Source organism: Channa argus, chromosome 20 (genome assembly GCF_033026475.1).
Source record: "Channa argus isolate prfri chromosome 20, Channa argus male v1.0, whole genome shotgun sequence".
NCBI lineage: Eukaryota > Metazoa > Chordata > Actinopteri > Anabantiformes > Channidae > Channa > Channa argus.
In genome coordinates, this window is record NC_090216.1 from 1056599 (window position 1) to 1080393 (window position 23795).

The 23795-nt window shown below is 43.6% G+C and overlaps 1 protein-coding gene across 28 annotated transcripts; it reads left to right on the forward strand.

Moving 5' to 3' along the window:
- Nucleotides 1-260: 260 nt before the first annotated feature.
- On the forward strand, nucleotides 261-23701 carry LOC137106155 (microtubule-associated protein tau-like). 28 transcript variants are annotated; one of them, XM_067489205.1, is made up of 16 exons: nucleotides 2449-4509; nucleotides 6124-6280; nucleotides 8067-8126; nucleotides 9321-9344; nucleotides 11395-11429; nucleotides 12185-12319; nucleotides 12586-12643; nucleotides 12742-12780; nucleotides 13006-13250; nucleotides 14638-14730; nucleotides 16014-16106; nucleotides 16462-16554; nucleotides 17898-17979; nucleotides 18868-18974; nucleotides 19775-19925; nucleotides 20654-20818. In XM_067489205.1, exons 1-16 carry the CDS (start codon nucleotides 4426-4428, stop codon nucleotides 20680-20682), a joined length of 1485 nt encoding a protein of 494 aa, XP_067345306.1. In that variant the 5' UTR covers nucleotides 2449-4425; the 3' UTR covers nucleotides 20683-20818. The 28 variants fall into 28 exon arrangements, with proteins under 28 accessions (XP_067345310.1, XP_067345311.1, XP_067345326.1 ...); XM_067489213.1 differs by lacking the exons at nucleotides 2449-4509; nucleotides 19775-19925 and adding an exon at nucleotides 304-435 and having other exon boundaries at nucleotides 20654-23701; XM_067489203.1 differs by lacking the exon at nucleotides 19775-19925 and having other exon boundaries at nucleotides 4259-4509; nucleotides 20654-23701.
- The last annotated feature ends 94 nt before the right edge of the window (nucleotides 23702-23795 follow it).

Genomic DNA, 23795 nt, shown 5'->3' on the forward strand with positions numbered 1-23795 from the left:
TGAATCTGAAAAGTTGTCAAGTAAAAGTACAATATTTGCCTGTGATACAGTCGCAGTAACTGAAGTGCAGTACTTAGTAAGTGGCTCTCTACTCTCACCTGGTCTGACTGGGCTCGTTAGGTGGAGAACAGGGTACAAGGTGTCCACATACTTTTGGCCTCTATACGGTGCAGCTCCTCATTCATTACGTTCTAACTGTGTGCTACATGTAAAACATGCACATTTTCTTTGTTTACAGCCCACAGTGAAGCAGAGGGGCCCAGCAGACAGGTTGCATGCCGGGACAGCCAGTCTCCGCTCCGCAGCGCCGCGCTCCGGCCTGCTGCCGCACTGCACGACGGCGAGCTGTGTGTATGTATGTGTGTGTGTGTATGTGTGTGCGCGCCCCCGGTGAGCGACTGCCGCTGAAGAGACGACACCGCTGTCCGCACTCAGGTAAGAAAAACCCACTGATCTGGTTTTTATTCGACCGATCTCATGTCTGTGTCATCACACCGAGACCCGAGGCGACGCTTGGTCCTCAGTCCATCGGTATTCGCCGCTTGATATTCATTTTTGCATGGGTGGGAGCGGTTGGGCCTCTGTGCGCTACACGTATAGAAATGTCACGCACACGGATGGGTAACGTTATTTCTAACCCCGCGTGCGAGCACAGGTCCCTGTTTGCGGTCTCCGTCTCCATCGATCCTCATCGACCGCAAACGCGCCGAAACGTGTTGGCCGCTGCAGCCCTGTGGGAGCAGTCACCTCCGCTTGTTCTCTCCTCACTCCCAGCAAAAGCGAACATGTCTCCATCACCCTCCGGAGCAGGTCCCGCTTTCAGCACTAATCCCCCACAATAGGCTTCATATGTTTAATCTCATTACAGAGGAGCACGTGCGGACAACAATGTCCTTTCTCTCGTGTGTTTGCGCTAATTCTTTGGTGATGAACATTTGGTGTCTTTGTGCCGTTTGTGAATCTGACTGGGAGGCTCTTCGCGTTGCCCCCCTCCCTCCTGTTTTTCTGGTTCTTTCGCTTCTTTCTTGCATCCGAGGGCCTCGAGCGTTTCTAGCTCATCCTCATCATGTGTCCCCCCATCATTTAACGACATAAACACGCAGCCTCTGAAACCCCCTGGTGTGTTATGTTCATTTACATCCATGTGCGTCTGTGCTTCATGTGCAAACTCTGTTGGAATCGGAACGATGCGCAAACGCCAAGGCCCATTTTTCGTGCGCTCAGAAGCGCGAGCAGCGAGCCAGGCTGCTTATGTGACACATATGGGCTGTGCCGTAATCCGCACAGGGTCAGCGGACTCGCGAAAGCCCTTTTGCAAAGCAGGTGAGGATGTCTGTGCTGTGCAGAGGTTCGGTGGATTTACTGGAACGAGGTTCTCTACTCTCATGTCTGCGCCTCGGACACACCTCTTTCCCATCCTCATGGGTTTGTTGGCCGGGTGGGGGGGGGGGGGATGCAGGCTGGCATGTTGCAGTCTGTAACCACAGCTGGAAGCCATTTCAATGGGCCAGATGATGTGCGGAACGGAATGACAGACATTTTGGTGGCGTTTTTTTTTTCTGTACGTTTCTGTAGCGCGTTGGCGCGAGCTGTTACTGGACGACACACAGTGAGCTTTTGCACGGACTCCTCCCTTCCAGAGAACTGCTGAACTAGTTTCTCAGACTTTGACCTACAGGATGAGAGACAGCAGCAGCGAACATCACTAGCTGCCCCTCCCTCACCCAAAAGTGTCAAACTTCAGAGCCTTTGTTGCTGTTAAACTGCTGTAACCATGTTAAATACCCATCATTCAACATGTCCTTATTTTCCATATGTCACTCTGCCTCCTAATAAATGGTGGAGGACAAGTCCTGCACATGTCAAATCCACAGTAGTTTAAAAGCAGGTGATAGGAAATGTACAAAGTCCTCAGAGCTGCGGCCTGATGCAGTTGCTCTTCTCAGTTCGGCTGCTGGCTTCTTCAAATCCTCAGCTTCCACAACGTGGCCTCAGGCATCAACGTTATGAAATGAATCTACGCTGCAGTGCTCCACTTAGCAGAGACACTGACGGCCCGTGCCTCATGCAGGCTCACATCCAACGGTGACCACGTCCTGCCCGAGGAGCTTAGGTTGGCACAACTGCTGAGCTTTTTTCTTTAAAGCAATGTTTTGTTTTGCATGTGATAATCGGTTGTTTTTCTGTGCTCTATATAAGTAAAGAGTATAAATGGGAATATATTTTAGTTTTTAACAAGAAGGGGAGAAGTTGAGATGTCCCCTTCAGTTTTGCTTTGTCTTTGATGGACATTTTTCTCTTTACAGCTTTGTGAAGACAAACCCTCAAGTGTCATGTTTGTTTTTCGCTTGTGTGTTTTAATTCAGGGAGAAAAAGTCGAGTTAAGTCTGAGCACATTTTCCAGCTGTTAATCTGGAGTTAATTGGCACCATGCTGATGGAGAAGCTGGCTCATTGCACCAGTAAAATATCTGATCACACTGTGCAGATTCAGGATTTGTGTACATATGGAAACATGCTGCAGCTGGAGCATCCGTTACTTAACTCTGCACAAGAGGAATTCTTCATGCTTTGAATTCCACGCAGCAGCATTTGCAGATGCGCTGTGGCGTTCACTCCTCTGCAAACTGAAACCTGAGTCTACGGCCGATTGGGTAACAGATATGTTGTTTTAAGAGGTTGCACTGATGGGAGGACGCGTGAAAAGGTAGCAGGATGTAACTGACATCCTGGATGTATGAAGACAAAGGTGGACAATGTTAACTTGGGACGTCAGCTGCCCAATGTTTGCCAATGCAGAGCAGGAGGCCACGTGCAGACCGGCCCTGCTAAGATGCAAAGATGTGGAGAGGGGCTCCTCCTTCAGACCCACATTAGGAAGCTAGAGTCAGTGTGTGGCTGCTTAAGGCTGGACGAGAACACAGACATAGGAGGAGGAGAAGGACGGGGAGCGATGGGGAAAGTAGGTCAGAGATGCAGAGGCAGTGGAGCATGAGAGCAGCATCCTCGTCTCTCAGCGCTGGTGAGCAGGCAGCAGCCACCGCTGGCGCAGGACGAACTCTTTTGGTTTGGGGCTTTGATTTGATCTGACGATGAATCAGTTAGAGAAGTGCTGTGAGATTCGCGGCCAATTCTGAGTCGAATTATAATATTTGTCTGTGTGGGAGGGTGAGGATTTGCTGCTTTTGCCTGTCCTGGCTCAGTGTTAGTGGAGTTTATTTTGATGACGTGTACATTGAAAAGGATTTTAAACATCTTACGAGTTTGCGTCACTGACGTTACAGATAAACACACCTCCGTCTCACATTTCTGATTAATCTGCAAATTAGGGCCTAAAATGATGCAAACGCTGTGAGAGTGTTAGAGTTTTTTATCATTTAACAAGCAAAAGTATCACATTCTGTGGCTCTGGATTCGGAAATGTGTCACAATAAATCAACACTGGGTTTGGTTCCAGCAAAACAAGCACTCAGTTGTGACACGCATTCGAACCATGAAGCAGTAAGTGGATGGATGGAACTGCTGTCATACTTCACATCGCTTCTGATCTAATAACTGTTTGGTCGAGACAACACAGGCAACATGAAGACACACAGACAAACTTTTAATAGTCTACTGCCTCCAGTAGTGACATTTCAACACCAAAGGTCATAAGGTTTGATCCGAGTCCACAAATGTTGCACATTGTAGCTTTAATAAATGACACAGGTCTGGTTGGAGGAACAGGAACCACAGATGTATGTGCAGCTTACCTACATTTCCCATCACCCCCCTCAGCACTTTGTAGCACTAAATACTTTGTCTCTGTCTACTGTCTGTGCAGAGACAACATTTCTCTTTCCATCTGAGACAGTGAAGGGCCATTTGAGACAAATCTCCACTTCTGAGTCCATTCCCACGTTTTGCTCCCCCTTTTTATGGCTCAGACGTTTTCACACGCCCCTGACAAGAACTGGCTGTATCAGCTGACCTTTGAGTTCTTTCCCCCTCATGAAGCTGCCACAAAGCCCCTGTCACGTTCCCTTTCTGCAGCAGGTGAAATTTGTGTGTGTGCCTGTGTGTTTTGTCCCAAAGCAAATCATCACGCAGCTCCTGTGTGGTCCCAACACGGAGATCAAAGATAAAAATAACAGCTTAAAGTTTGCAGAGTAAATTGTTCTGAGAGCCTGAAACCTCACACTGAGAAATGCCAGCAGCTGAAGGATCCGGCTCCTATCAGCCTCCGGTTTGTTTGCTGGCTAACGGTCGGGGCTCCCGGATGCAGGGCGAACGGCCTCTCGCAGGGATTGTCTTCCTTGGCGTGGCTGCAGCTTTCTTCTTGTTTGGATTCTGTCATGTGTAATGGCACAATGAAGCTGCTGTGTGAGGACTGAGCGTTCAGCATTCATTAGTATTTCTATGGGGTTGGCAATGGTTGACATTAAGAATGGGCACGTCCTGTTCCTGTGTTGGAGAGAGAAACCTGCTGAAAGTTATGGAGCCCAAAGCCGATGGAGCTGTGGAGGTTGTTGTAAGTGAATTTGCAGAATTACGACTTCTAACAGATGCTACTTGTGCCAGCAGACAGAGGCACAGCTTGCTGCTTGTTGCTTAGAGCGAATAACCGTGCTTCTAAACGTCCCTCTGACTTCCATAGTTTCAAATATGTTTCTGCTTCCAGCTGAAAAACTCCTCCAGATGACATTGCCAGGAGGAGTTTTTCATCTTTAGGAGTTCAGATGATGTCATCTGGGGGAGTTCTGGATAAAGCAGGTCGACCATGATAACAAATATAGTATGTGCAACGAGATGAGTACAGAGATTCTAGTTTAGGGAAGTCAAAGGTGAGTTTAGTGGCCTTTAAGTACATGTGTTGCCCCCTGTGAAGACTAAAAGGTTTCACTGATTCTTTACTTTACAGAAATTCCTGTTGTACCTACGTATGTATTACATGCATTAGTTCAGTCAGAAATAAAAGTACTAATAGATTATAATTTTCACAATTTCTGAGGGAGAAAGCAAGTAAACAAGGAAAAAGCTAATTCTACTGCACAAATTAGGTTTTTTTGTTTGCTTGCTTGTTTTGGAGTTTTCATTCTTTTTTCTGTGGAAAAATGAACCTGTTTGAATAATGAACCTGTTTGTGCTCCAAATATCTGTAAAGTGAAAATCCACCCTATTCCGTCTGGCCACTCACACTTACTGTGCTCCTGCCCAAAACCAGGAGAAGGGAAGTACAGGTGGCACCATGATGGCATCTGCACAGGAACTGGGTCATCCACATGAGGGTGTCTGATCACCAGATGACCCTGGTTCTGCACAGTCTTGGCTTTGGTGAACAAAGCTAACAAATGTGGTGAAAACAAAGTCAAAAGTAGCATAGAGTACAGTTCTTGACTACTGTTCTAAACTGTCTATAGGTCACTACAGGTTTAATCTCTGAGGAGAAGCTTGAACTGAATTACTTTAATTGCCCAACGTGACGCCATGACAGTGAGAATAAAGAGCAGAAGCTGCCAAATCTGCACCACAGAAACACAAAGAGCAGTTTAGACGCCGAATCTGATTAGGCCATGAGCTCAGTGTGGATTCAGAGAGTAGTTCTGTGAAAGGGAAATTTAAAAAATAAATCTGATGTAACCAGAGGCTTTAATCTCATATGTAATCCTCTTTTTATGAGATTTGGCACAATTTACACCCGATCGACAGAGGGACCGTGTCAGGACAGTGCAGCCCGGGCAGCACCAGCATCTTAATGGCTTCTTTTGTGCTGAAATGTGGCAGTGAATGAGAAACAAGTGCTCCACTTGTTGACACTTTGCTCCGGTGAAGTGACCGTGGTCGTCGGTCGTTTGTCACAGCTTGTCGCCGTGAGGACGGGTGCCCATGAGCAGGAGGGACTATTTTTATCTGTGAGCCTGTAACATGAAGCAACAACCCCACGTCAGGAGGCATAAATAACTGCTTCTCACAGACACGCTGTTTGGGACTGGGTTCTGCACGCCGGAAGACAGAGTGTCCATGAAGTACGCCAGGGTTACAGTTAATCCTTAAAATCCTTTACACATGTTTGAACCCAGTAATGCGACACATCCAGGACGGTCTGACCCTGTTCTGACTTGCTTTGGGTTGTACTCTCTTGCAGCCTGACCTGCGACCAGCAATGGACTACATGAACAACAGCCACAGTTCTGGAGACACCGTGAGCTCCTCCTTAGCCAACATGTTCGTCAGCGACCAGCGCCACCAGGAGAACGGCGTGCAGATGGGACACAGGAGCCCCGGAGACGCCAAAATGAAAGGTCAGGCATGGGAAATATACGTGCTTTTCCTCCACGAGCCGCCGGGACAACAGCAGAACTCCTTGCTACTGATTTTCTGAACTCGTCTGGAGAAACGAGCGCCACTTCATGTTTTTCCCTCATGTGGTAATAGAAAATGTGAAAGGCAAAGATTATGGTTCTTCTGCGTCATGTCTGTGCAGAAAATCGTAAATTCATTCAAAAGAATCAGCTACACTTTAGGTTCATTTCCATACTTTATCCTGTAGCTTTACAAAGGTCAAAATTAACTGATTAATTATATCAAATCAAATTCAAACTTTATTTATAAAGCACTTTGAAAGAGCTTTACAGATGATTGAAAGTTGGTAAAAAGCTGAATCAAGCAAAGGCAATAAAAGATAAAAACAGCCAAATCACTAAAAATAATAACCAATAAACGAGACAATTTAAAAGAAAATACCTAAAAATTATGATAGAAAAGTTGACAACAAGACACTTGAAATGAGGACATAGACATTAAAGATGAACATATCAATAAATGAAAAATTGATAACACAATAAAATAAATTACATTTAGATAATGATCAGTAAAACAAACAATGGTGAATAAAATCTAAAAATGAGGTTGTTGAGCACAGACCAGAGAAAGTATTAATAACAGGTAATAATGCTAATAAAGCCTGAGCCCTGGATATTTTATACATTATGGCAAATAGAATTCTAATGTGTTTTAAGTCATACGTTATCTTTATATTATATGATGTGTATACGATAGCTGTCGGGTTAAAGGTCAACTGAGCTCAACGCATCACTATATTAGAGCTTTAATCGCTGAGAGAATTGACATTTTAAAAGCAGATTTTCCTCAAAGTCGCTGTCATCTGTAAAGTCTGGAATCAAAGCTGGAGGCTGAAAGCTGAAGCTTTAAAAGTGAGTGAAATGTTAAAAATTAAAAAAAAACAAAAAACCATCTTGTTTGATTTCTGAATCCTTTCAGCATCGTGTTTTCTTTCTTCTAATCCCTGTCAACCAAATGGCCAAATAGTCCGTAGCTTAGCTTTCCCCAGTTTGCAGCCCTCACTAGTGCAGTCGTTCTCCCCGTTTCCTGTCTCCGTTTTCTGGCACACAAACAGGAAGCAGCGCACAGACTCAGGTCTGTCTGCAGACGTCCCGTTTGTCAACGGTGAAAACCACAGTGAGTATCTCATTCACCTGTTTGACGCGTAATGAAGCTGTGTAAAGTTTGCATAAAACTGTTAAAATGATTTAGATCTTGATTGATAGGAAATTGGACAATGTATTGAAAATCTTTGCCCATTTTGAATTAGATGCATGAAGAATTGATTTTTTGTGGCCTCTACAATAGCAGTATCATATGGGCCAGTAGTTACCTGCTTCACGTGCTAGCAGGCTCACTAGGTCATAGGGTAGTTAGGTTCAGGCACCGCAACAAAAAGTTAGGCAAAGATTGTGGTTTGGTTAAATACAGAAACAGCATAGAAACAAGTTGTTTCAAAGTGTTGTCACCCACTGATCTACCCCGACCTCTTCCCTGTTGTTAATTTTATTTACTGCCACTCGTCGCCATGGCCACCAGTTTACGTCCTTCCTTCCCAACATGGATGTAGATTTCTACCAACATCACCTCATCTGTTTTAAACCTGCTGTGTTGTTCAGGGGCCTGAGCCGACATGTACAGTCTTTACAAGTATCTGGGTCCAGCCTTGACCATAAACACAGAGTAACAGATTAATCCAGGGTTGAACTACAGTTTGTCACTGACTGATGTGTATTCATTCTACAGAGGACACGCCTGCAGAAACAGGCGGCGTTGAAGGCGTTTCTGAAGACCAGGGGCAGCTCGGTACGCTCCTGCCTTCGAGCGCTTGCTGCCTCTTGTGCTTTTGCATTAGTTTGTGTTTCCTGCATCTTCAAAAAGAGAGCGCAACATTTTGGGAAATGTTCATGTTTGCTTTCTTGTCAGGAGGTGACTGATGCCACTCAGATGTCTGTAGGAAAAATGAAGCTGCAGCTTATAACAACTAGACTGGTTCAGGTTTGTCAGTAGCCTCGGATACATTCACTAATTAATGTGCTGAATTGTGCAGTTTGGCCATTTACAAATTTAAAAAATCCTGATTGCAAATGTGTAAAAAGGATTTTATTTGTGTTCTACATGTAGCTGTAGTTGTGTGTGTGTGTGCACAGACCGATGGACACATGCGAGTCATATTCGCAAAGGTTTTTCAGTATTTTGTGACTCAGATCCGTAAATGCATGGAGCCTTTAAAGTTTTGTTTCCATGTGCCTTTAACAAAATTGTTATGAGTCACAAACTTTTTGTGTTGATATTATTTCTCGGTCTATTTCTTTGCTGAAATCTGCCCGAAATCTTGTGGCCGTCTTGAAGATACTGTGTGAGGATGAAATACATTGATAGAAATTCTCCTGTAATCACCCAAATTGTCTTTTATTACGCTTTTATTTTCATACATCGTAAATTAAAGACCTGGGAGATAAACTGCGAAACATTCTGATGATCTTAATTAAACCGCCTTTCTCAGGTTGCTGTGTCTCTTCAGTCTTTGTGCTGATCTGCTTCATATTGAACTTACAGACATGCTGATGGTGTCATTCTCACTCTGGCCGAGAAAGAAAATGAGTAGATTTTTCAAAAGTTGAAGGTTTATGGGCTGCTGCTTTCTCTCAGCGTCATGATGCCTTTGTTTTCTCTTTGGCTTCGCTTTCCTTTCGTTTGCTCCGACGGTTTATCCTCTGCTCCTTTTAAAATCATCGTTCGCTGCCTTTATTTTAAAGAAAGAGATGATCACATCCCGAAGACCTGATCGCTCTGCGTCTGCATTTTCATCCCTTTGTTCTTAGATTAAATACAGAGGCTTGTTTTAATTTGCTGCCGGCTTCATGCACTAACTGAGAACATGCTGTATGTGGGCTTGGTATTGATTTCTTTGAAGCGAGTGTAATAATCGCTCATGAATGACAGGAAGTCATTGCTAACCTGCTCTGTTTTCCCTTCTGTCTCCTCGCGGGCAATCAGCAGCAGGAGGAGCAGCTTCAACAGGTACAGTAGGCTGCTTGATGTTTTATTGATGGCACTTACACCGTCTTTATTTACAGATCATAGATGCTGCACTCAGAAATCCATGTGGATCGGGGCAGATTTATTACGCTGCGTCTGTACCTGAATACTTTAACACTTTCACTGAGTTTAAATATAATCAATAAATAACCATTATTTATAATGATGATGTTAATATTAACATTTATTAACTGAGACATGTTTATAATATTGCATTTTCCTCACTCTTAAAAGATTCTAGAGTTAAAATGCTTTATTCTTGGGTACAGTTTAATCATTAGTTTGTTCAGAATTTTCAACAAAATGCAAATTTACTGAACTTAGTTTGAAAAGTTAATCATTCTGAGGTGAAGAAAAAAATCCTTTTGATTCTGTGGTGATGGGACATTATTATAATAATAATAATTTTCTTTTTAAATTTTAAACAACGGCTGCGGCTGTTAAAGCCATTTTGTGAACTTTTAAAGCTCTTATATTTCGGGTCGACCTCAAAAGTTACTTTTTTTAATCCTTTGCAGTCAGAAGCAAACTTCATCACATTCATACAGTATGTTTAGTTATGTTCACTGGAATGCATCATGTTTTGTCTGTCACCCCAGTTAATTTCATTGTGAGTATTTATTTTAAACACCATCCACCATTAATCAGTTCTCAGTATATACACTTAGTATATACACACATTATCACCTATTTAAATGAAATACAAGTGATTTTTTTTCCTTTTGGACATCAGTGCCCACTTCTGTTCACATCTTTATTATTTCGGTTTGAATGGGGAGATGGAAAACAAGTGAATGTCATCGTTAATCTGCTTTCCAAACAAATTAAGACAAAGCTGCTACTGGAGTCTGCAGTGAGTTCACGTTTGCGGTCGATGGGACAAAGTCTGCTGCACAAGGAGCTGCTGCCAAGGGCGTTGACTTCATGAGAGCTTCCTGCTCCCGGGAACCTGGAACCAGTGTGGTGGGAGAGAGTGGGAAGAGGCTAAGTGACTCTTCATGGGCCTCTGAGGACCTCTGCAGCAGGTCAGAGATTGGACGGGATGTGCAGGCCGGCAGGGGGAGCCCAGAGTGGGCTGGAGCTGTGGATTCGCAGAGGGCGATCAGCCTCGATGCCTCCGAGTGCCCGACTGAAATATCTGGGACGTCTTTAGTCCGGAGCAGGGCTTTGGAAGACCTGACATCTATTGGTGAGAGAGGCTTGTGGGTTAATCATGCAGAGGAGCTGGTGTCTGAGAGGACAAAAGATGGAGTGACTGCTGATGGCAGCGCTGTAAAGTCCTGCAGTGACAGTGGAAGTAACAAAACGACTTTGGAAACACAACAACCTCAAAGTCTGTCGCAATCTGATCTTCATTCAGCAAACAGAAACGGGAACATTTCCAAAAAGGACGGCCTGTCGACCAAAACGCCAGCTGAAAACGGCAGCAGTGACTCATCGTTGCACAGTGACATCTATTCAAAGTCTGACATTTCTAATGACTGTGACATGAGGAGCAGTGTGGCTCAGAAAACACCCCCCCAAATCTCTCCAGCTCAAAAGTGTGTGGTGCCGGTCACTGAATTCAAAGGTCTGTTTGCTGTCATGTTCACCAGTTCAGATCAAGTCCTCTTTAGTTGACTCCTTCCACTTATTTGATTTACAACGCAGCTTCCACTGTGTGTCATGCAGCACTCCCCCCTCCGAGTATTTTCTATGGACGTTAACTTTGACCTGAGGAGAAGCTTGTTGTCCTCCCTCCCCACTTTAGCTTTTTCTGTTTCATCTCTCCATCTCTGCTCACTCTGCTGGTTGTGCAGGCTGAAAAGCCACTTTTTGGTTGTCACATGCAGTATGTGTACTCTGTGTCTGACTGCATGCTGCGTAACCCGGCGTCAGCAATATCACTTCATTCTTTGGTCACGTGAATAGAAATAAGCTCACACCTGGAAGCAAAAGCCTTAACTCCTTTAATTTGGATGCATATCAATGGAATTATTAGGTATTAACTTTGAAAACGTGTCAATCTAACGTCTGTGTCTCCATTTTGTAGCTCATGGAAAGATGGATAATTGCTCTGCAGAGAAGGTACGTGACAAAGAACATAACTAAAGGTTTTCTCTCCTTTCTTTTATTGAAGGTTAAATCTGGCTTTGAGAAACTTGGGTCACGACTGTGTTGCTTTAAACGTGTCAAACAGGACACAAGCAGTCAATCCTCCAGCTTTTAAACAAACTCCCATGTCAGAGAAACTTGTAGGGACAAAATGTGTTAAAAAAATCAACCAAACTGTTCATTATAAACATTGACCTGGTTCTAGGTTGGTTCAGGCTAAAACACTGACTTGTTGACAGCTAATCCGACAGTCAGTATCTAAAAATGAGATATAACATGTTAGTTCCGAGCTTTAGAGATGCCAGGAGGCGGATTTTGGTACCTTTGGATGCAGCCGGCCTCTTTCCAGTTGTTCGGTTTTTACTAAGCTAAATGTCAGCGCTTTGCACATTTGAGTTTTACACATAACACTCAAAGCAACAAAGCCAAAACTTACTTTATCATGTTAATCCTAAAAAGCTTTCCAATGTTTAACTGCTTATAAAGGATATGATGGTGGCGTTAATGTCGGGTTTAATGTTTTCACAACTGATAGAAATAATGGTGAAAACTACACAAATAAGACCCAAGTTGAAATTTACCAGATTGTTCCTTTTACATTATATCGGTGAGTCTGTTTCATTCTTTTCCATTTCATTCATTTCCATTGTTTTTCATTGTTTCTTTTCATTAGAACCTTTGTTTTTGGTTCATTTTTGTTTCCCCATCTCCCCTCTCTATGAAATAAGACCTCCACCAAATCAACCTCTTCCCCTAAAAGACCATCTGTATTCACCAAGACCATCAAAGCGCACGATTCCTCCAGAAACGGCCACAGCTTGATCCCCATTAAAACCAGCAGCACAGGGCCCAGGCAGCCCGGAGTAAGTACAGGTCTGAAACAAGCGTTTAGACTTTAGAGCTGATGTCCTTTCAGGCTGTTGGAGAAGGATGGATGGATCAGTTTCTTTGACCCACGGGTTTCAAACGTCTAGGTAAACTGCACTCGAGGTTGTTTGAATTCACCAAACCTGCACCGATTTCTTTTCCTTCTCCTTTTTTCACATAAACTCTGACCAAAGACTCGTCCCTTCATCGCAGTCTGACATCTCTGCTGACCGTTTTTTTTGGTTGTGTTGTGACTTTTCAGGGGGCAAAACCTCAAACCCCAGCAGCCAAAACATCTGTGAGACCTGCCGTTCAACCAGGTATGGAATAAAGAACTAAACACAAAAATGTTCTTTTCATTTAGTTTTTAAGTAGTAAGGTTTAAATTCTGTGTGACTTTTCATTTCTTATGATACAGCTAGTGCCAAGAAACCTCCTACTGCAAAAAATGAGAAAGGTAAAACAAATAAAGCGAGTGCACAAGTCAATATAGGTCAGCTTCAGTTGTGCATGGCCTCAAAGCCACAGTCTGATCTGGTCTAATCTGGATCAAACTTGGACAGCTTTTAGCCGAGATTCTGTAGCACTTAGCTGGTTTTTATGATTTCTTATTACTTGGCTTTATTCCACAACCATCCACTTGCTTTAAACCCCTCACCTGTTACTTCTCGGGTTCCCTAAGATGCAAAGAGCGGACAGAGCAGCCCTGGAACTCCCAAATCCCCGGCTAGTCAGGCGCTTGCTGCAGCTGAGGCCAACAAAGTGAAGAAGATCGCAGTGGTGCGTTCTACACCCAAATCCCCCGGCTCGCTGAAGAGCCGCCCGCAGGCACCTCTGGCCGCCGCAGTGCCGATGCCGGACCTGAAGAACATAAAGTCCAAGATCGGCTCCACAGAGAACATCAAACACCAGCCTGGAGGTGGAAAGGTAGGAAAGAGCCGGCTCCTACTGCACAAAGATGCTGCGTGCAGACAGTTTTTAACATTTCCTGCTGAAATGTGACATTAAAGCACATATTTTCTTCTGCAGGCCTCATTTTCAGGAAATTGGTGTAGCTTAGCATAAAGCCTGGCTCTGCCCAAAGGAAAGTTACTGCCCCCCAGTGAAGAAATAGTCATAAACACTTGTGGAAACAGACAAAGGGCACATGTAAAAGCACAACCTGTAGCTTTTACCTGTTGGTTTTCACGTGCAGCACATTTGGTTTCCAGTTGTTTCCTGTGCTTTGCAAGTACAACACGAACATTTCTTCTTCCAGGGCGACGACCCCTCTGTCTGCCTCCTGATGGGGTTTTAACGTGTAAACTACAATGTGCTCAGAGTGTGTGTGCGTGTTTTGTGGTTATGTAAGTGTGTGACGTCTATTTTAGCAGTAAACACATTTGTTCTAATTTTGTTTAGGTTTTCTTTAAGGGTGTATCCATGTTTTACTGCTTGAAGGAGATGTTGTCATTGAGATATTAAAAGCAAAATAATGAAATGTCGGTTCAGAGGAATCCATCAATCTCACTGATGTTTAACTAGCAGAACAAAAAAAGCAAATATGAGTCAAAAACACGCAGCTGTTTGCTTCCACTTTAACGGACGATTGTCTTTATCGCTGCAAACATGCAGCTCTTCTGTTTTAGGGGACAGACAAAGGTTTGTGTCTTTTCTCGTCCTGATGTGATGCTGGTTAAAGGGAGATGTCAAAGCAAACTGATGTTTGTGTTCACAGGGACCTTTTCTCTGTTGCTGCACCTCTTATTGTGAAAGGGTGTTAGACATGAATGAAAACGCTTATAGCTGTTTGAAACCCACGTTCAAGTTGATGAAAATGGGACCTAGTCTACATAAAAGACATTTCAAATCCTCCATCCAGGATCTCACCCTAAATCTGGGCTTCGTTTGTCCTTTTTCCTTCTCTTTTCAGAGAAGGTGGCTCTGACCTGTCGCTGCCAAATGGGTTTTGGCAGAGGAACGTGTGAGAATTTCAGTTCTTGCAGGATTTATTAACTGCAACGTATTGATGAGAATTTGACACGTAGTCCAGTTCAGACCTGGTCCAGATCAGAAACTGAGTAAAGACGTTTTATAACAATAAGGTCTTTTTAACTGCTGAGTGTGAAGCATCAAATGTGACGCCTGAAACCTCCCTGAACTCAGTCGTGTGTGTGTGTTTATTATGTCATTTGTTTCCTGCTCAGTGTTTGACGTAAAAGTCTTCTCTCCCTCCTCAAACTCACTAGGGTTCGTTTCTTTCAGGCTTCACAGATCATATGTCAAACCATCGTCTGCACTCAACAACTAAAAGCTGACGTTTTCATTTTTCCAGGTACAAATCCTTGATCAGAAGGTGGACTATAGTACTGTGCAGTCTAAGTGTGGCTCCAAAGGCAATATCAAACATGTACCCGGTGGCGGCAATGTGAGTAACTGAGGGATGAACTCAACACCCGACTCTTGAGTGTCTCTGCAGTTATGATCGTCAAAACCAGCGTTTGGTAAAACATACTGTGCTTTTTTTTTTGCTCATGCTCAACAGTTGGACGTCTGTGGAGTCGCAATCTGCTCCAAAACCACTGCGAAGCTGCTGAAAGCTCAGAGTGGACTTAGCAAAAAGCCACTGCAACAATTTAAACTCATTTACAACCACAGTTGGGACGATGTGTAAAACCTGAATAAAACAGAATGCAATGATTTGCAAATCTCATCAACCCATATTTTATTCAACATATCACATGTTGAATAAATTTCGTAGAAAATATGAGCTCATTTTGAATTTGATGGCAGCAACACATCTCAAAAAATTGGGAACAGGGTGATGTTCACCATTGTGTAGCATCTCGTCTTCATCTAACAACTGTCTGTAAACATCTGAGAAGTTAGTTGATGGAGTTTAGGAGAGGAATGTTGTCCCAATGTTCTCTGATGCAGGATTAGAGATGCTCAACAGTCCTGGGCCTTTTTCGTTTTATGATGCACCAAATGTTTTCGATTGGTGAAAGGTCTGGACTGCAGGCAGGTCAGTTCAGCACCCGCACTCTTCTCCTGTGAAGTCATGCTGTTGTGATGGATGCAGAATGTGGTTTAGCATCATCTGGCTGAAATATGTGAGGCTTCCCTGAAAGATTTTGTTGCCCCTGTTCCAACTTTTTGAGATGTGTTGCTGCCATCAAATTCAAAATGAGCTCATATTTTCCATGAAATGGTGAAATGTCTCAGTTTCAACATCTGATGTTATTTATGTTCTATTGTGAATAAAATATGGGCTGATGAGATTTGCAAATCATTGCTTTCTGATTTTATTCAGGTTTTCTCATCTTCCCAACTTTTTTGGAATTGAGGTTGTATGTGTGGTGCACACAGAAAAACAGCCACGACACGTGTTTACGTGGACGACAAGTTTACTCTGATATGTGAAAGTATAAAACAAATACCTGCTTGAGGATCACGTTTCCTGGTTTAAACAGAATAAGTTATTTGAATGAGAAACCACTGCTGCAGCAGATTAACAGTCCTTCAGTGGTTGAGTCCAGCAGCTGCAACGAATGTGACGAACCTGCACAGTTATGAGTGGCGGCTTTTAACGAAACGAGTCCCAACACATCTAGTTGTCATCCCTTTAATACCATGTTTCCTCCTTTGTCCTGCAGCCAAACCTGTTTTTATTTTAACGTGTTCCTTTGTTTCTCTTCTCACACTCTGCAGGTCCAGATTCTCGACAAGAAGCTGGACTTAAGTAACGTTCAGGCTCGCTGTGGCTCTAAAGACAACCTAAAGCACACGCCCGGTGGAGGCAAGGTGAGAAAACGGCTCGCGTTTGAGATGTCACTTTGTAAATGGCTGTTTTATGATGTCGCTGCCACGAGCACAGGAAATGTTCACTTCAGCCTCACAGCATCTTTTCTTGGTTTGTTTATTACCACAAAGCCGATGTCGTGTCATTACAGTGGCGTCTCAGGTCGATCAGGTTCAAACCCTCACTCAGAAGGTGGACTATATCATCACACCTTTTGAGAAAGGTGGTCTTGTGGTCTTGAAACAGGTCTTGTCCTCCTCAGCCAGCCTCAGACTCGTCCCTCCAACATCTAATTTCCTGTCCAGAGATAATCTTCTTTTTCTCCCCCCCCCCTCCCCACATATATCAACTTTCCAGGTACAAATTCTTGATAAGAAGCTGGACTTGAGCAATGTGCAGTCCCGGTGTGGCTCCAAAGATAATTTAAAACATGTCCCCGGTGGTGGCAATGTGAGTAGATGATGAGGGGACAAGCTGCAGATGTCCCCCCTCCCCTCCCCCCAACCTTAGGCTTCTGCTGACTGCATCTTGACAGCAGGATGTCAGTGCACGCAGCCTCCTGTCTGTTTCCCACGGACCTGCTGACTTCTAACAGTTTATCACTAAACTCCTAAACCGTCATGAGCATTTCATACAAACAGCTGCGTCACCTCTGGACAGACGGAACAGGAAGACGTAGCTGCTCCGTTGGTGGTGTCCAGTCCCGGTTTGAATCCCTCACATCACCTCCTGTTTTAGCCCCAGTGTTATGTAATGAAATGCTCATGGTCTCGTTTGACTCTGTGTTTGTGACTTTGACTGAGATCAGTGTTTAAAAATGTTCAAAACCCAAAATGGCTCCTAAACCACTGTGCACTAATCCTGAATGTGGAGGTTTTTCTCAAACATGCATGTTCGTGGAGAAAATCCCCTCTGAGCACAGACTTCTTCTTTGTTTTTCCTTTTTTTGGCTTTGTTTTTGATCACTTTGTATCTGTGTGTGTGTTTGTTAATATTGTGTATGTTTGTGTATTTTTGACCCTTTTTGTCTTTTATTTTTTGGGAGATTTTGCTTTTGGTTCATTTTTGATGGCTTTTCATCTTTTTGTGGCGAGTTTTTTGTAATTTACCTTATTGTTTGAATTATTTGTGTCTATTCTTGGTCATTTTGTGCCTGTTTTTTTGGTTGATTCATTTTGTGTCTTATCTATTAACAAAAAAATGATGTTAGGTTGTGTTGAAGTGATTGTGCCATAGAAATATCAGGGGAAACAGTCTCTGCACAGCAACAAAGAGCGTCTGTCCTCGGACTCTCCACTGATCTGCTGTCATCAGATGACCTCAGCTGAGACAGACTAGGCACTTTGTGAGCCTGACATGAGGTCATGGTCGGCTCGTATTTGATGGCGTCGCTGACAAATATCACTTTGATCTCCACAACACGAGCAAAAAAAAAAAGCAGAATGTGATCAATTAGTTCTTTAGTTTAACGCATTTTTTCTTGTTTTCTGCACAAACGTTGCAGTGCTCACCGGTGGTTTTGTGTTGGATGTGTGATAACAGTTGTGAGGACTAACAGGTCTGTTTATAGGATCACTGGGCTTCATGCAGGAGCTAACATTTTCACGCCTTCTGAGAGCAACATGGCAGTTTGTAGGGGTGTTGATAATATTGATGAAATCTAATGAACGTGAACAGACGACATTCATCAGAGCAAGTGTTGCTGCAGACGGCTCAGTGATTCTGTATTTAAATGCAACGTGAGTTGGATGTGCTGTTTGTAAATCCTGCCTCCGGTTTTGTCGGGGTCACAGGTCCAGATCGTGCACAAAAAGATTGACCTGAGCAACGTTACATCCAAATGTGGCTCCAAAGACAACCTTCATCATAAACCAGGTAAAATGTGTGTCAGAAAAATGTACAACCAATGCAAAATGATTTTAGAATCTCATCAGCCCATATTTAATTCACATAACAAGCATAAACAACATATCAGATGTTGAAACAGGCATTTTAACATTTTATGGAAAATGTTTGCTCATTTTGAATTTGATGGCAACACATCTTGGAAAAGTAACAGCTGCAAATCTCATGCCACTGAAAACATGTAACAGCTGCTCTAGAATCAATTCTTTTCTTATCTAAATGAACTTAGTACCCAATATTCAGAAATCCTGGTTTGGTAAAGCTCTAATCTCAGATCAGGCACCAGCCACACTTCTCATTGGACTAGCAAACTTTTTGGGTCGTGCCTCTAGGTGGCACTTGCTATCAATCTGGCTTAAAGACCAAAATAGATTATATCAGAAAACACACAGACTTTTTTGAATATAACACGAAGCAAACATCTGCTTCCATGAGGGGAGAAGCCTTCTTAAGACGGCAGACGATAAGCGACACCAGCTCCAAACAGAAAGTTTGGAGATTACAAATGGATAGAAAGCAATGAGAGGATTGTAAGAAAGGTTTTGAAAAGAACGACCTGGAAAAAGTGCAGCTAGAATCCTGCATCAGACAATAATGAGACGACTTTCCTCTGCCAAACTCCAGCAACTGGTCTCCTCAGCTGTTAGAAGAAGAGGAGATGCTACACACATCACCTTGTTCCAACTTTATTGAGATGTGTTGCTGCCATAAATTCAAAATGAGCTCATATTTTCTGTGAAATATCTGTTTCAACCTCTGATATGTTGTTTATGCTCTATAGTGAATAAAACATGGGTTGATGAGATTTGCAAATCATTGCATTCAGTTTTTATTTACTGCATCGTGTGTTTTCATCAGGTGGTGGAAACATAGAGATCAAAAACGAGAAGTTGGAGTTTAAAGTCCAATCTAAGGTCGGCTCCCTCGGCAACATCGGACACGTTCCTGGAGGAGGACAGAAAAAGGTAAAGACAGCATGGTTAGCGCGTCGTTGTCGTTCTGCAGGGGGACATGTTGTGCTTGTTGCATGGCTCAAGTTTTGCCCACATTGATGGTCAGCAAACTCACTGCAGCTCTTTAGAAACATGGTTTTCACTCAGTGTGAGCAGAGATTAGTGCTCCGACTTGTTGCTGGGTTGGTTGGGCTGTTTGCAGCCTGAGGGAGCCTGCAGGCAAGACTCAGGGCTGAAACATGTTCGATCGCTCTAAGAGGCTCGGTGAGACTTAAAAGACTTCTGAGGTGAATTCATTAAAGATTAGATCATACAGGACAAAAATCAGGTCCATATCAAAGGAAACTGAACTTGAGTTTTAATAATGTTGTCAGTTCTGTGGAATTTCTCATTTTTGCTTTAATTTATTTATTATTTATTTATTATTTAAAGCAATAAACCAGTTTCTTCAGACTGAGGTTGGTGGTTCCACATTCCCTCCCTCCCTCACTTGTCTGCTCCGTGTCTGCAGAATCAAAACCAGGCTTCCACACAAAACCTGCCTAGTTTAGAGCTCATACAAACGTGTGTGTTTCTCATCTTTGCTACCTCCGTTTTTCACTGTCGCTTTTCTAACCCCCTTTTTTTCATTCATGTATTTATTTGTTTTGAGCTTCAGATGCTTGCGTCTTCTCCATCGTGCTGATTTTCAGTTCTTCATAGATGATTCGTTGTCTTTTATCTCATTATCACGTATTTCTGTTGATGCCATCCCATGTCTTTTATTTTGTTGCATGTCTTGTCACTTCCTTTTTGCTGGGGCTCCTCTGCAGAGGGAGAAGGGGAAGGAAGCAGAGGGGAGCACCTCAGGCAGCCCCTCAATCCCCTCCCCCGCTGTCACTCCCCCTCAGTCACCTCAGACTGTCCCGTCAGCACCCAACACACCCATCCTGACGAACCCCCTCATAAAGATTGAGGACTCCTGTAAGTACTCACACACACTCAGCTGTGTGTTTAGAAGCATCACAGGTTGGAGTTTTCTTTTTGGTGTTAACAGGTTTTGTCTAAATGATGTGGGACAACAAGCCACAGTCTGTCCTCTGTGCTGAAGGGCTTTCCAAGCTTCTAGTGTGACCTGGACTCTAACAGGTTTCTTCCCACGTAACTTAGTGTGTGTTTGAGCTCACAACGAAGGTACGAACATCAGTGTAACCTTAAGAAACGGCCACTTATTGTTACCGACTCCGACTGTTGAAGCTTCAAATTAGTTTCGGCTGAATTTTCGGGATTAAAAAGGATTCAGATGATCCGCAGGGTTGACTGCCAGATGACCAGATGACTCCACACCTGAGAGAGGTTTTATCAAAGGGAAGACGCAGAAGAAGCGAGCTAAAAGCCCCTTGAGGCTAAAAATGAGCAAAAACCAGGCGGCAGATGGTGAATTTGAGGGTTTTGGGAGCCTAGAGCAGTTTCTAATCCAGCAGCCTGGATCATAATGTACAGCAGTGGTTCTTAATCCTGGTCCTCAAGGCCCCGCTGGCTTACTTGTTTTCCATTTTGGCTGAGGGTGGGGTGTAGGGAGCGCGCTTCTCCTTGTAAGTTTGATTTGCACTAAAGCTCCAGAGCATTTTCACCATCCAGTCACCAAAGTAGCAGGCGCCCGACTGCCCTGCCGTGTTTGACCTTTCACCTGTGACCTTTTCCACCTGCAGATCGAGAGCCACAAACTGAACTTCCGTGAGACGGCCAAAGCCCGCACCGACCATGGCGCTGAGATCGTGTCTTTGGAAGGCTCCCCCAAGCAGCTCAGCACCGTGTCCTCCTCCGGCAGCATCAACATGGCCGACTCTCCGCAGCTGTCCACGCTTGCTGACCAGGTGTCCGCCTCTCTGGCCAAACAAGGCTTGTGAATGCACCCGCTCCACCTCCTCAGCTCAGCCACACGACCACTTAGAGGAGTTGTGATGCCTTCCTCTTTTCTTTCACTGGACTTTTTTACCTACCCCTCACAGTTTGTCCTTCACTAACCTTTGAAACTTGAGGCGTTGCTAGTAAAGGTCTTAAGGAAAAAAAGTTTAACAAATAGGCCCAAATGTAATTCATATCTCTTCTTGGCTGTTATTTCTACCTTTTGTAAGTGTCCCTTTAAGAGTTAAAGCACCTGAGCACAGCAAAATTTCCCTGACAAATCTGATCACGCCTTGGTTTTCTGTCATAAACCTCTTTCAGACAATAGGCTTCAGTCCTTTGGTGGGTTTCCCCCGAACTTCTTTTTTTCTAATTAAAAGTACAGAAAATCCACTCTGAATGGAGGGAAGTGCAGACTGTTGGGGTGCAGTTTGTGTGTAAGCAGAAGGAACAGGGTACAGTGAGGGGGGGCGTGAGGAAAACTGTTAAAAGAAAAGTAGCAAATGTCTTGTTAAGGCTGAAAAAAATGCTTCAGACCTCACTGCTGTCTTTGCTTTGTGTCCCGACATGTGCAGCACCTCGAGCTAACGTACGTGACAGAGGTGCCACCTAGATTTAAAAAACAAAAAAAACCCAGAATGGCTAGAGTAGAAACTTTTGGTTTGTGTCCGGCACAGTTTTATAATCGTACTCTGTGGATATATGACATGTATTTGATATGAAGAAACATTTGTATTGTGCCTGCTACTGTCAGTGTTCATTTTTTTGTCACCGCTCTGTTGTAAATGTGCTTAAGCTCGACATACGATGCTAAAATTTAACCTTAAGCATTTAAAGTGTGAAATGTTCATGGCCAAATGATGAAGACGAAAGAGACGGAGCCGATCACAGTATTTAAACTGCTACACGCACATAATAGGTAGAAGAAGAATAACAAGTCATCACTGTTATTGATAAACCTTAAAGTGAGACTACGTAACTTTGCCATCACTGATCAAATCACAAAGAGGTGGACGGCTTTCGGCTCGTCCCTTCAGGGGTTCCACACAGCGGACCATGTCCCGCACGTTGAGTTTTTACACCAGATGCCATTTTTATCCGGGCCCGGGGCCGGCACACACCTGGTGGGATTCAAACCCGTGGCCTTCTGCATCCCCACCCAAAGCTCCACAACTGAGCCACCAGGGCCCCATAACCATGACTCATCAAATATCTAATGCCAAGTATTGTAACACACCAGACCCCATAAAGCTAAACCTGTATCGTTTTACTGTTCAGGAATTTGAGAAGACGACTGTTATTTCATCCGTCAAAAGTGACGTAGTCTCGTGAACCAATGTTTTGAAATTCAATACTAATGAAAACGTCTGTCGCAAAGCAGATGGATGATGGATTAGTGATAGGTGAAGTTGAGATGTGTGTCAGTGAGCAACAAGAGAAACCTGTTCCTTCAGCTCATTTAGCATTTACACTTAGTGTAGCGTGTGCTGGGCACTGAACATGTAGAAACTAACGGGAGGTGGCACTCAGCTGGCTGTGTTTACATTACAGTTAGAAAATGAGTCTCATGATAGATGCAAACCCCAACCTGCACGGCCAAAAGTATGTGGACAGATGGATTATCTGTTATGAGCATTGCAATCCAAAGCTCTGTGCTGCTGCAATATCTTCAGCTCTTCTGGTTTCTAGATTTCCACCAGATGTCGAACCTGGCAGCAGGATTTTTGCCCACTCAGACACTCAGAGTGGTCTGGCCCACGCTGTCGTCCCAAGGGGGTGGGAGGGTGGCTGAGGTCACGGATTTGTGCAGAGCAGTTCTTCCTTAAAATTGTTTTCAAAACGTTGGAACAACTTTTGCTGAACCTTTAGTTCTTGTTCATCACCAAACAAAACAATGTGTGAAAACATTTTTTTATCTTCACACACACATGCAGAGCTGTTTGTTTCTCCTTTATCTTCAAATATTGCCACATATTTGAGAAACACTACAATATTCCTCTTTCTCATGCTGTTAATCATCTCTCTATGCTTCAGCATTGTCTTGAAGTCTGTCTGGAGGTTGGGAGCCACTGGTTTAAAATATCGACTGGTTTTGTTAGAAATCCAAACGATTAAAGTAAAATGACTGACAGCAAACCATCAGGAATGTCTGCATACTTTTGGCCATATTGTGTGTTTCATAACAAGAGAAAAATTATTTATTAGAAATGAACACAACCAGCTGCAGATTTATTACGAGTTCCCCATAAAGTCCCTCAGTTTGCATCCTAATGTCAGACCCCCAGAGTCAACATGTCACAGTAAATGTGAGGGGAAATAACTTGTTGCATGCACCTCACAGATTTCTGCTTGTCGCCTCCCTTTCACAGTGGTCTCCTTCTATATCCTGTGTTAGATACGTGTTCTGAGTTTGGAAGAAACTGTTATCACAGCAGACTTTCAGCAAACAGTCCCACACTTTACTTCCAACTGTGTGTGTGTGTGTGTGTGTTAAACACGTATTGCCAACATAGATATAAAACATTTTATGTCTATGATTGCAAAAAGTTAGAAATGCAGACGTGTAGGATTTAAGTTTGCGTACATCATCTGCATGCTACAGTAGTTTTTCAGTTGTTTTCTCTCCGGTTGACCACGTTCGTCCTAGACTTGGGTGCTAAAGGGAGGGACTTGTTCCCGAGTGTGCGGTGGAGCTTTCTGCAGTAACAAAAACTCACCTATTGTTTGTTTTGGTTACTTCTGATGCTGTACAGTTGTGGTAATGTGATTGTTCTCGTTATTGTGCATTTTATCAATAACTGGTTTATGACTTGTTGCTGTATGTGTATTTGGAAATAAATGCTATGAAGTCATTGTTGTTGTGACGGGTTTGCATCTGAAATCGCTCGGTGCCGAGTCACACACACACACACACACACGATACAAAATGGCTTCGAAACCTCAACG